The 13617-nt window shown below is 52.1% G+C and overlaps 1 protein-coding gene across 3 annotated transcripts in view; it reads left to right on the plus strand.

Annotated features, from left to right (window-relative positions):
- Positions 1–5181, plus strand: part of MAX (MYC associated factor X) — a 26170-nt gene extending 20989 nt beyond the window's left edge. For 2 of the 3 annotated variants that reach the window (XM_021701319.1, XM_021701321.1), the window contains 2 exons: positions 2336–2459; positions 3708–5181. In XM_021701319.1, the coding sequence (XP_021556994.1) occupies positions 2336–2459; positions 3708–3895 (312 nt within the window). In that variant the 3' untranslated portion in view covers positions 3896–5181. Of the gene's footprint in view, positions 1–2335; positions 2460–2937; positions 3023–3707 lie in introns of those variants that run through there. The other variant, XM_044917765.1, reaches the window with a different exon arrangement.
- Positions 5182–13617: the final 8436 nt, after the last annotated feature.

Here is a 13617-nt window from a genome sequence, read left to right on the forward strand (position 1 = left end):
ATTTGCAGTGTTGCTTTCTGGGAACTGTTAGTTGAAAAAATAGGCAAACTTTAAGAGAGACTGGGATGTAAATATGCATAGCAACTAGATCATTGATGGGGTACATAGAATTTGGAGGGCTAGGTGGAGTCTGAGAGAATTTCTAGTCAGATAAGAAATAGCCACGGAGAGGGATGCCTGGGTGGCTCAGTCGTTAAGCATCTGCCTTCGGCTCAGGTCATGGTCCCAGGGTCCTGGGATCAAGTCCCAGATGGGGCTCCCTGCTCCGAGGGAAGCCTGCTTCTCCTTCTCCCACTCTCCCTGCTTGTGTTCCTGCTCTCACTGTCTCTCTCTCTGTGTCAAATAAGTAAATAAAATCTTAAAAAAAAAAGAAAGAAAGAAAGAAATAGCCATGGAGAGCAAAATTCGGTCTGCGGTCACAGAGCCCAGAACGCACCTGTCTCCTGGGTGCCTAAAACTCTTCCTTGCCGCTCTGCCACCGATCCTACAGTAATTCTTTTCAATTCCATCTATAGTATACAGAGAAGCAGAGTATTTTAATTAGTCCTTTCTGATTATCTGCCTCTTTTTTTCAATTTATCCCCTAGTAATTACATCCTAATAAGTTCCCTTTGGCAGAAATGGGAAACAGCGTCGGAAGCAGCCTTGCAGCCAGGGTTGCAAGCCTCCATTGCTAGGTACTCTTATTCTTGCTACAGAAGCTGACTGACTCCAGAAACACACCTGGCTCAGTCTCCACTCCCGTACCCCTGCTGTGCTACTCTCCTTGCCCAGAGTGACCCTTTCCCACAGATGTCACCTGAGTCTAATGTGTGTGTGCGTGTGTGCGTGCACACACACAGCCAGGGCCAGTGCCTGGCACACAGTAGGTAATCGCTCCAGCCAAAAGCCATCTTTGCCGTGGCCTTTCTAATCTGTACTACTCAAGTTACACTTGTCGGTGCTGCCCTGTGATTTGTCTGTGTATAGATATATTTATCTCCTCAGCTAGATAGTAAGTAAGCTTCTGGGCCAAAGAAGCCATGACTAATACATTTTGTTTCCCCACAGTGTCTGCTCAGTACCTTGCACATAATTTGCAGCAGATAAAAATGGTTAAATATGGACAATTTCCTTTTGAGGAAATTGCCCTAAGCATGCTATATAAGAGGAAAGCTTGGAAGTTCTGGTACTTGGGAGGAGTGGTGAATAAATCCAGGCCTTGCAAACTTCTCTGACCCGCAGCCCAGGCTGAGGTATATAAATTGAGATTGTCGGGATTTAATACAAGTAGATTTAGTTTTGCTAGCCTGAGTGTAGATGTCCTCTTTGCCATTTTCTCCTGTTGTGTTCTGGTTGTTTAGGACCCGCTAGGATTGTAACACAGAACTGTCTGGTACTGCCCTACCCTGAGTAAGAAGCTTTGCCACCACACTCAACTTCTAGACTACCCTGCCTTGGGTGTCAGTCCTCTGGGCTTTGTACCATTCTACCAATTTGGCTGGTTAGCCGCCTGGCTATGAGTAACTCTGGCCATGTTTGCAACCTGGAGGGATTCTTTGCAGGCATGTTGGACCTCCAGGGGCCAAGTAACCTGACATCCATTTTAATGGCTTATCAACTTGTTCCTCTAACAGGGCAGTGCCTGGGCTGCCCATGGCCATGGTCAAGGTGTGGTTGCTTCCTGAAATGGCCCAATGTCCTGCCCTTCCTGTGTTGACATCAAGCTCAGACAGCTCTCACTAAAGTCTCTGCAGCCAGGAAGGCTGAAATAATGACACAGCAGCATGGCTCAGTTGGAAATGTTAACGAAGTCAGGGTTTGTCTGAAATCTAGGGACCTGGGTGAAAAGCTTTACACCTACTGCAGTTCTGAGCTGGCTCCCCCTAGACCTTGCTCCTGTCTCTCTGGCCCAGCTGCCCGTATCACTCCCTAGCAGAGAGTGGGCAGCGTAAGCTCTCAGTTAAGTACTATTTTAATGTTTTCAGATGTAGCCAGGCTGAAGACTTGAAAGCAGCCTGAAGAACCAAAGGGGCTGGGAGGAGTACAAGTTCAGGAGTCCGATGGATCCGAGTTTGAATCCAGGCTCGGCCATATGTAGCTGGTGACTTCGAATAAACCAGTAAGGTTCTCTGACCTCGGGTTCCTGGTGGAGTTGCTTCAGAGCGTGCTGCCGGGAGGCCCCTGGACCGGCACGGAGAAGGCTCCCAGCAGCAGTTACTATTTCCTCGGTCCTGTCCCGCCTCACCCTCCTGCTTCTGTTCCCCTGGGCTGCTCTTGCAGAAAGGCGTGGTTTCCTCACTGCTTGGACTAGGTCTTTATTTTGTTCCCTTTGCTTTTTCTCCTATGGCAACAGGCATCCCGGGCCCAAATCCTAGACAAAGCCACAGAGTATATCCAGTATATGCGAAGGAAAAACCACACACACCAGCAAGATATTGATGACCTCAAGCGGCAGAATGCTCTTCTGGAGCAGCAAGGTGAGCCCCTGAGCCGGTGGGGCCGCTGGCCCTGCTGCGCTCCGGCCAGGTCAGCGCTTCGCACCTGGGCCTGCAGAGTCAGAACCAGTTACGGAGCGCGTGCTCATACGCAGCTGCAGCCCTGCTTCTGGGGCCTGAATAGTTGAGTGTTAGAACCATCCTGAGGAAGGACCTGAGCCGCCAGTGAGGGAACAGTGGAGTCTAGGGGTTGGACGTTTGGAGACTTTTTTCTGACCTGATCTCTCCCCTTCTTGGGGCTCAGGTGCTCTGCCTGCAGTAGGGGTCACACCTAGCATCAGGTGTCTCAAAAGAGCTTTGAGGTCCTTGGATTGGAGTGTGCTGTGTAAGTACCAGAAACTCCAGGTGTTCAGGGACAGTGAGCCCTCCCCATTGTCAATGATAGTCCAATCAGGGCAGCCTATGGGCCAGGCCCATGCTGTTCTCCAATGCTCACACCCGCCTTTTCCTACAACCACAGGGGAAAGCGAGAGCTGATCAAGTTCTTTGTTCCTGGGGAATTCACTTCTCTTCCTCCCTCATGGAAGATGCAAGTAAAAGGAAATGCAAGTAACCACCTGGGTTAGAACACCTCAAATAAAATAAAATAAAATAAAATAAAATAAACGGGTTGACCTTCCAGGCTCAAGATGAGCTGAACCCCAGGGGATGGGCAGCGGGAGGTGGCAACGGGTTGGTTACTGGGCCGAGCAGCCTGCATGTAGGGGCTGTGTGTAGAAAGGCCCAGGTATTCTGTGTGTATTGGTGACTTGCTTCCAAGTGTCCAGCTTGTCTTTCCAAGTGGATCTTGTACAAGAGAGCTAAGCCAAAACTTTGGCTGACACATCCTATGTCATCCTTTCCTACTGTTGTGTGGCCTTCACACCCTTTGTGGAGCCTGGCATGGCCGGGCCAGCTTTCCCTCTGTCACTGCAGTGCTAGGTCCCACAGGGAGCTTAGGCTCCTGTCTCTACACTCGGCTTCTGTGGCAGGATGGTGTCATCACAGGCCTTCTCTTGAGGGTTGGGTGGCATTGCAGAGCGGCTGGCCATGTCCACTGGGCCCCTGGGTCTGGCTGGGAAAGGAGGAGGGAAATGAAGCGTGTGGGTGGAACAGCCACCAGAAGGGTGTTACTTCTGAGCCTCGGGGGCCAGCAAGCCCTTCGGAAGAACAGGCTGGACCCTGAGCTGAGACTTGGTTATTCCCCCAGTCTCCAGAAGGCTGTAACCCGCTCGCTTGGTTGCCTTTCAGTCCGTGCACTGGAGAAGGCGAGGTCGAGTGCCCAACTGCAGACCAACTACCCCTCCTCAGACAACAGCCTCTACACCAACGCCAAGGGCAGCACCATCTCTGCCTTCGATGGAGGCTCGGACTCCAGCTCAGAGTCGGAGCCCGAAGAGCCCCAAAGCAGGAAGAAGCTCCGGATGGAGGCCAGCTAAGCTCCGCGGGGCAGGCCAGCAATACAAACTGTCTGTCTCCTCCATCGTCCCATCCTCCTTTCAGTTCATCCCTAGAACCCTCACAAACATTTAAGAGACTTTTTTTTCTCTTTCTATTTTTTTTTTAATTTTATTTTTACGTAGAAGCTCTTGGATAACAGCTCTCGTTCTCCTTCCCCATTTCCACAGTTTTGTTTTGTTTTTTTTTTAACATTTCCCTTCAGGGATTCCCTGCCCCCACCAGGAATTTTTAAACCAAAACACCCCAACTTGGCAGCTTTTTCTGTGGAGGACAGACGGCCGGCCGGCCCTCCGAGCACATGGTGTCCTGACCAGCCACCAGCTCCTCCCGCCCTCCTGGGCCCTTTCCCCCGGGCCCCCCTCACCTCCGTGTGATAGACTTTGTGAATCTGTGGACTGCTCTACTTTAAGAAGATGACCGGTTTGGAGTAATCAGAATTAATCCCCCTTCTTTTAAAGGATTTTTTTTTTTCCTAAAAAGCTATTTATCGCTATTAAAAGGCCAGATCCTTGAAGAAGTCTGTGGTATAAAAACAAGTGGGGACAGAGTTGCAGCACAGTCTTTGGCCTGTTTCACTCCTGCTTCTGTCAGCCAGCCTTAGGGAGGGCCGCGTGACACTCGTGGGGTACGTGTGGGGGGCAGCGGTGAAGTGGTAGCCGCCGAGGGGTGGTGGGGGTGGGACCAGGAGGGAGGATCGGGTCGGGGAGAGGTTTTGTATTGAGGGCCAGTGATGATGTTTTGATATTTATTTCCTGCTACTGAAATTTGAATCTGAGTGAATTGTCCCTATTTCTGATGATGTTGGTATTGCAAAGCGGCAGATTCATAAAGTGATGATCAAATCTTCCTTTCTTTCCGTGTGTATTTCTAAGAAATAGAGCCAACTGATTTTGTATGTAAATACCAAGAGCAATTGACCTGGTACTAAACCCGCCCCCCAGTGCGGACCCTTCCCCGCCCTCACCCCACTCCCGTTCCACATGTCCTGGAACCCGTTCCCGTCGTATGATCCAGCCCTGGTCCTGGCTGCGGTCAGCAGATCCCAGTGAAGGGGTTTGTGTGTTTAGGCCTCATTTCTTTGTCTTTTTCCTACTCCGTTCCTGGCATTTGCTGATTTCTAGTGTGTACTCTGTAGTCTCAGTCCGTGTTTGATTCCATTCCATGGAAATAAAAAGTATGTTGTACATACTGCCCAAGAATTGTCTTGCAAGTTAAGGCTTTTCCCTTTACTATAAGACTATAAATAAAAACTTATTTTATCCTTCTTGGTGGTGGTGTCTTCTTGCCCTTGCAGAGGCCAAGATGGTTAAGGGAAGAGCCCTCTGAAGGCCACGGGGCCCGTGGGGAAAGCTAAGAGAAGGCAGAGCTCCTGGAAGTCACAGCAACCCCCTTCTTGTTGTAAGGGCTCAGCTCAGCTGGCCAGGCCAGGGGATGGGTAAACCAGTGGTGGTGACTTTGCTCATTGGAGAGTAGCTTTTAAAGTTCCAACAGGGATGGGGTTATCCAGAGCAACATTTCTAGAGACCGTTCCTGTTAAATAAATGACCCTTGGGGAATTGGTAGCCCAGAGCTGTGGGTTTGGGTTTCTCTTGGTAATGAATGCCCAGTTCAGGGGTGACTGGTAGTCTCTAGCTCCTTTGTGTTTCTAGAGAATTCCACCACGGTAAGAGGAGGCAGCAGAGCTGCCCAGGGCTGGAAATACAGGAGGCTCGTTCACAGCATCATGTTAGCTCCACTCGGCCTAGGGACCAACACTGGCCTGAACTTGTTTCACCTTGAAAGGAAGAGAATTTATGGCCAGAGCACAGCTCAGCTTTGGTTTTCCTGTCTGGCTGACAGGAAACATTGCTATTCCTAGACCAAGGGAGGGAGTGAAGTTAAATCAGTTCTTTGATTTGTCCCTCTCTTTAGAATGGTAGTGCTCGGGCTCCTGTCAACCAGATGTCGAGTTCAGAGCATCTCTTTGGTTAATGGGAGTTGATAGGTAGGCCGTGTTTCTACAACAGGCAGTTTGGAACATGATCAAACCAAACCCCCAAAACCATGATTGCAATTAGGAAAACAAGGATGCTGGGAGAACAGCATCCCATTTATTAAAGGCACTCCTTTCCAAGACAGGAATAGAGACAAGAATAAGAAAATGAGAATGAAGTTAGGTGATTTAATAAGCCCTCAAAGGTCTCATGCTTTCCTCTTTTTTGTTGCTGTTTATTATATCTCTGTATATCTGGCCTTAATTATAAATCTCCTACACAATTGGCTCGGAAGGGAAGGGGTGGGCCTCAGGAGCAAGCTGCAGGTGAAGCTGTGTTTTTGAGGTGGAAGGAGTGTGCAGCTGGGTACGTGGGAGGTGGGGAGCGGGGAGAAGGGCAGTTGAGCCGTAGGCGATGGCCCCGAGAGCCAGCCCTGGCTCCAGGATATCGGCTGGACAAGGGCTTGAGTTTTCGGCTCCTCAAAATTTCAACAAACCAGTTGGAAGAAAAGGGCCCGGATGGGAGGCTACTATTTCCTGGGAAGATGTGAACCACCTGACTACATGGTGTGATGGAAGAAAGCAGCTTCCCAGAAAAGAAAACAAGGTAGGAGACCCAAGCTGGAGGTTGTGCTCGCTGAAGGGGACAAAAGAGAGTCCCGGCTCGGTTCCTTCCGGTCTGTCTAGGAAGCCAAGGTATGCATCTCCCGGGACACCAAAGGCTGACCCTGGGTTGCTCGCCCAGCGAGTCGCTGCGCTGTGGCAGGCGGCAAAGAGCTGGGGAACCTGGTGATGTGCCTGGTCACTGTGGCACCAAGGGTCCTGAAGAAAGCCACCTGTTTCTCTTTCGCAATGGTAAGCTTGGTATTTTCCTACCTTTACGATTGTCCCAAGTACAAGGGTATTTTAAATGGCCCGGTTTTTTTTAAATTCTTGATATGCGGACCCCGTACGTAGAGTAGCTACAAGTTCAGCAAAGAATTAGCTCACCGAGCTATCATCTTAGCTGGGAAAGGTTTGAAAAACAAGACTAAGTAGATGAGCGGAGATGGAGCCCTGACCTGGGACTGAAGAAAGCAGAATTCTGTTTCTAGAAATAGAGCGCTCTATGCTTGGGTTCTGAAATCAGACTGCCTGAGTTCAAAACCCTGGCTCTGTCAGTGGCTGCTCATCTCGGAGCCGCTTCTCCCAGCCTGTGTCCTCATCCATAAAACGAGGATAATCATAGTACTAGCCTCATCAGGTGGCCGTGAGGGTTAAATGAAATCATGCTTCTAACGTGCTCGACCTCAGGCCCTAGTGAGCACCCCGGTGCCAGCTCATTAGCTACACAAAGCACGTGACCAGGGATGACCAGAAGGTGGAAAAACCCCGCTCCTGCAACCAGCCTTCCCTGCAGTATGTGAGGGCGGACATCCCGGGGTCCCACAGACGCTTCCCACCCCTTCCAAGGCAAGGTGAATAAAGAGACAGCAAGGGGACCCCAGGACTGGACTGACATGCTCTTTAAAACCGAAGAGGCACCTGTGGGTTCCTTAGGCCTGCTGTCAGCCCGAGTGAGGTGCTGCCGTTCCCTCCTCCCGCTGTTCTTCGGAGCCTCTGAACTTCGGACGCTCGTGTCGTGCCCATGGTGCTGGTACTCAGGGTGGGGTCCTTGAGCCACTCCCAGGGGTGCTTGTTAAAAGCCTTTCTGGGCTCCTGCGTCTCTGACCTAAAGCATACTGTGGCCTGACAGCCAGAGCCCGTCTGTTCAACAGGCTCTCCCACATGGTTCTTATGCACTTAGGTTTGACTCCCCAAAGGAAAATAATGCAGAGAACAGAAAGAAGCTGTTGGAGAAAGTGTGAGGCGCAGCTGAGCCGAATTAGCAAAGTGGGCGTAAGGTCAGGCCCTCTAAGGGTGCACTTGGGAGAAAGGGGGGCGGGAAGAGAGGGGCTTGGGAAGCCATCCACTTGATAGGACTGCCTTGCTGGGTTTTCCCTTTTCCCAGTGGCGCTCTCACACTCTTGAGGGCTGCCTAACGCCTGCTTTTGAAGCCCCCAGCAAGGGTGATGGCATGGGGCCTCCCCCATCTTTATACCACACACTGGCTGTCCTCTGATGGCCAGGCAGGTCTATAGGCCAGTCGGAGCAAGGCTGTCTCTCAGGCCTGTTGGCCAGGCTCCACCCTGGACAGCCTCCGGAAACATGAAACCAGAGCCTTTCTTTGTTCCCAACAGTTTCTCTAGCCTGAGGAGGAAACGCAGGGTAGGGAGAAAGTTTGCGGGCCTCTGCATTGGCCATCCAATGGAAACACCACGGGGAGAACTAGGGCCCTTCGGAAGCCCCGCTAGGTCACGAATGGGCAAAGACAGAAAGCCCTCCACTGTGTGGGGTTATGAAGGCATGGACTAATTTAATTAATACAGCGCCAGGCTTTCCTCGGGAAGGGGATAAAAAACCTCTTCTACTTAATTCCTGAGATGGAAATCAAAGTGGCCAAATACCCCATTCCTGGACAAGTTTGGATAAGCAGGCTTACGCTGGGCCGGAGTGACGGCATCGGGCAGGCCCCCACTGGAGTTTCGGAGGCTCTCCGGGCGAACAGTCACCAGCTGGTGAGTGTCCTCGTCGCTCCCTCAGGGTCTGGGCGGGGCCGGGAGCCGGGCAGGGCCAGGAGCCCAGCAGCTGCTGCGGGCTAGTGCCTGATGGCCCAGGCCCCCCGCTCCCCGTGCCTCCTGGGTTGGCTCTGGGTGACACTGCCCCGGTCTCCTGAGGCAGAACAGGAGGACAGAGATAGCACCAAGTGCCATGGTGAGGCGTACGGGTGTAAGTGCAAAAGCCCTTCAACCGTGCCTGGCACTTGGTAAGTACTCAGATGTTAGCCAGCCCTAGGTCTGTCTGCCGTTGTGGGCCCTGGGCTGTGTGACCATTTCTGTTTGAGTTTTGTTGAAACACGGAGGGAATAAAACCCATCCTTCAGTGCATTTCATTTTAATCGTTAAAAGGAAGTAAATCCATGTTGAATACCAGAGGGTGGTAGCAAATAGGCTTTCCTTGATTTCTGTTGGAACTCAAGCAAGACCACAAATCTTACTACCTTTTGAAAAACTCTGGACATGGAAACGAAATACAGCCTTGCTAGCTGGATCGGAGCCATGACCCATTACCATATTAGTTCCTTCGCCCTGTTCTCCATCCTGGTTTTACTTTGGATTTCTGCATTGCCTGGCGGCCCGTGCTGAGCCACGCACAGGGATCCTGCAAGCCCATCTTGTGGCTGCTCGCTCTTTCCTGCCCGGGCTTGCTTCTGATAGTGGCTGAGTCCTTGTTGTTCAGCCTTCCCTCTCGGGGGCCCCTTGAGCTGAGCTGCCTGGAGAGGTGAGGTGGGGACAGACTAGCCTGTTGTCTCCATGTGGACTAGACCCCAGGGCCCACACACTCTAGCTCACGCTGACCGACATGTGTGTACCTTGTGCACGCACACACACCCAGCGGGATGGGCGTGTCTAGAAGAGAGCCCAACGGGTGGCCCTGGACAGTTCCCAACCAGCTGGGCAAGCCTGTTCTGACTGCCAGGCCCCATTTAGGATTGTTTTCCTCCGATGACCATGGCAGAAGTGGGGCCCTTGTATACCGATAGCCTTCTCTGGGCAAAACTGTCCAGCACAGTCTCTGTTAATTTTTCCCAGTAAATTGAAGGCCAGAGGGGGCAGCGGGGAAGAAAAATCAAGGATCCAATGTTAAGAAATCTGTGCCAGAACCTTCCACTCCAGTGCTGAACGTGAGGAGGGTCTGAGTGTCCTGCCAAGAGAAACAGAAACCTGACAGCTACCATAGCAGGCCAGCTGAGAAGGGTACATACCCCATAAGCTGGCTCCTGCCAGGGCCCAATGAGCCACGCAGGGTCTGGGCCAAGAAATACCCAATGGGCATGCGGAGCTGCCCCCCACCGCCTCAGTCACCCCCAGCCAGAGGAGCCGACAGTGCGGCTCCCACGCACATGCTTGAGAGCTTCCTTGTTTCCTATCTCCCGTGCCATCGATGGCTCACAGGTGGCAGGGGCGGGTCTGGGGCTAAAGGACAGTGGCCGATGGCTTTGGGCCAAAGGCCACAGCAAGGCCAGCCAGCCAAGAGAAGGAATGTCACGTCCACAGCAAACAGCCACCACAAGGCCAGTGGGAGACTTCAGGGAGAGGAACTCTTGTTCAAACAGCTCGGCCAGGTTTCCCACCCAGGAGATGAGTCTGGGGCTGGCCACTCTGCGCAGAGCTGCTGGGAGCACTTCGGCAGGCATTTCCGGCTGGAAGCTCCCCCGAGGCCAGGGCCTGGTCTCCGTGCTCACTGCTTCCTCGCTATCACAGAGCCTGGCCTACCGCGGGGTACCCCCCCCACACACACACACACACGCAGGTGCACATGCCAAGCGACTCCAGCCTCTGGCGCACGAGCGTTTCTGTGCGCTTGCCGGCCCGTTCTGGGGTTGCCTCTAGGAGAGTTCAGCCCCAGGTCTGCGAGCAGCACGGATCTTGAGCCGAGCGCTATGGCAGGCGCTGGGGAGATTCAGGGCAGCTGAGGAAGCGTGGAGGAGGCAGAGACCAGACTCGAGCACATGGCCCAGAGGTGCACGTCTGCACTCCAGAAGCCGAAGGAGATCTGAAGCCAGGCCCTCCACGATGGACTTGGCATGCGGAGGGGCAAGGAACAGGGCCAGGCCCTCGCTTCCCAAGCTCTGGTGTGCTCGCCTTCCTCCCTCCCCACAAGCGCCCAGTGGAGGCTTTGGGTGAAGGGAAGGTGGGCCAGAGCCTCTGCTGCCCATTCCACCAGAGTCACTGGCTGCCTTGGTATCCAGGCCCAGGCAGCCACTGCTCCCAAGAGAGAGGGGAGGGACTGGATCAGCCCTCCTGGGAGCGCAGCATAGCTCTCCTGGGTATTGTCATCCCCCTCCAGAGTTGCTCCTTGCCGGACCCTCACCACTCTCCTGCCAGGCACTGTCAGCCTGCCTGGGGGACAGAGCCCCCTGCAGTCCCAGGGTCCCCTGGCCCTGCCCTTGATAAGGCTGTGACATTTAGCCTTCTCTGACTTGGGAGCCAACGTCCTCAGCTCCTGTCACCACCTTTATCCCATCTGCCCAGGCCATCACAGGTACAGCAGAGGACAACATGAAGTCTCACATCCAAGATCATTGGCATGCAGTACTTTTTATTCTGGAAAGAACTGAATGTTATCAATGATTGAGAGAGTAATGTACTGAACCCTAATGTACCCATTCTCCAGTGTCAACGATTCTCAACATGCCATACTTCTTGAAAGAAAAGGGATGACAAAACGCATGATTATTATTTTTTTATTATTATTTTCTAAGTAAGGAAGTGTGGAGATGTCAAAGGGACACAGGAACCAACTGGAAGAGTTAAAGGCCAAAGCCAGAACAATCTGAGCAACATAGTATGGAACATAACCCAAAGTATAAAATCAATACTCGTGAGTCCATACCGATATAAACACGATTGAATAAATAAATGGAGAAAAGACAAACCTCCCAAAGAAAAATTCCAAATAATTTATGTAGATACTCCACCTTTAAGGATGTGGGGCATAACTCTCCATTCCCGCTGTATGGACCGTGCACAAGGACTTCCTACTAAGGGGGACAGACAGTCTGGAAAGGGGAAGAAAGAGGAATCTCACAGTGGGGTAACCAAACACACTGTTCAGCCAGGTGACCAAGGTTAATGGCCCCAGGGATAAGCCATGTGGACACACGGCCCCTTGAGAGGATGTGAAGAGAGGGTGCTTGGCCTCTGGGGCCTGCCTTCCAAAACCCACAGCCCCAGTCTAATGGTTTTCACACAAATCCCAATTGACGGACACTAAATATCTGACCAGTACTCCTCAAAACTGTCAAGGTCACTCAAAACAAGGAAAGTCTAAGAGAAACTGTCACAGCCAAGAGCAGCCTAAGGAGAGACTTGACGACTAAATGTAATGAGGTATCCTGGATGGGATCCTGGAACAGAAAAGGGGCATTAGGTAAAAAATAAGTTATTTAACTGAACTATGGCCTTTAGTTAGTAGTAATGTGTCGATATCGGTTCATTCGTTGTGACAAAGGTTCCACCCCCATGTAAGATGCTTACACTAGGGAAACTGACTTAAGGGGTCTATGGGAACTCTGTCTACGATCCTTGCAATTTTTCGGTCAATCCAAAACTGTCCTAAAATAAAAAGGTTGTTTTTTAAAATGTGTTCCTATTATTGTTATTTTGCAGGAGTCGTGTTTATGCAGGAGGGGCAGGGGGCAGGGAAAGTTTTCCAGTAAGCTGGGCTGGCACCGCCTGCCTGGTTGTTCTTGGATGTGCCCAAGAAGTGGGAGGGAGGCATCCGGCCCCTGGCCCCGTTCTCTGAGCCTCCTGCACCAGCTGGTGGAAAGCAGAGGCGAGGTTATTGCTGGGAAGTGAAGAGGATGTCCAGGAACCAGCTAGGCAGGCCAGGCCAGGCTGCGGAGGGCGGGCTGTTTTCGGGGCCGTGATCTGCTCCCAGAAAGACTGACTCACCACGACCTTGCTTGGGAGTCACGCGGTGTCACACTCTGCACTTGGGGTGGCACCCATTTGGGGCGGGGAGCGTCGCTCTACGCTGAGGACTTAGCAGAGTGGGAGGTGGCTTAGAGGGGTGAGGTGAGCCTGCACCTGCTGTTGGCTGTCACCGTCCTTGTCCTGGTAAAAGATGGGGACAAGCATTTGTGGTCTCAGCCGTCCAGCCCTGGAGGTAACCCATGCATGTTTAGCTCCTGCCCCCATTCCTGAGACCACCCATCTCACCTTCCTTTAGACACCTGGAGGCATGGGAACACATGGGCTTGGAGGCAGCGGATCTGGGGTCAGGTTCAGACTCCACCACTCAAGAGCTCGGAAACGTGGGTGATTCACTGAAGCTCTCTGCCTGTTTCTACAGCTGTAAGATGCAGATAATACACCTGCCTCACCCGCCTCATGAGGCTGAGTCAAGGATCAAATGAGACAAGGCAAGTAGGTCAGAAGGAACTCTCTTAGGGGTTATTCTTTGGGTGGATGTGGCAAGAGGGGAGGGGGGTCAGTGTCCTTCAGGCAGCAGGTAAGGACTTTGATAGCCAAGGGGCTAATATGGGATCAGGTTTTGTATGTATTAGGATGCTTTTGGTTGCAAGTAATAGTAAATCCAACTCAGGTTGGCTCACATAGCTGAAAAAATCCAGAGACCAGGCAAGCTGCAGGAGTGGTGTGATCAGGGTTCTGGCCATGTTTCTCAGTAAGTCGGGGAGTCTGTGTGTACTGCTTCTAAGACTGGCTTCCTTCTAGGCAGGAAAATGGTTGTAGGAGCCCCAGGCCACACATTCCACCATCCCTCACAGGAGAGAGGTGCTTTTCCTCCATCATATAATGTCCAGGGCTTCTCTCTCTTTGGTCTGTTTTAGGCCACGTGCTTGGCCCCACATCCATCGGTGGGGCTGGGCCAAGCCATTTGACTGGCTTCGGCTTGGGTTATTGCCAAACCTGAACAAATTACTGAAGCAAAGACGGACGGATTAAGATGATTGGCTTAGGCCAGTCAGGGCCTGGACCTGGAAAAAGGAAGGGGATCAAATCCACACAAGCCTATTGGCCGCCACAGTTGGGGAGGGGAAGAATGGATGCCAACAATGTCCACCACAGGTTTCCATCTCAGTAATAATCCACGGTTGTAGAGAGCAATGGTGATTTGTCTTGC

Source organism: Neomonachus schauinslandi, chromosome 9 (assembly GCF_002201575.2).
Source record: "Neomonachus schauinslandi chromosome 9, ASM220157v2, whole genome shotgun sequence".
Taxonomy (NCBI): Eukaryota; Metazoa; Chordata; class Mammalia; order Carnivora; family Phocidae; genus Neomonachus; species Neomonachus schauinslandi.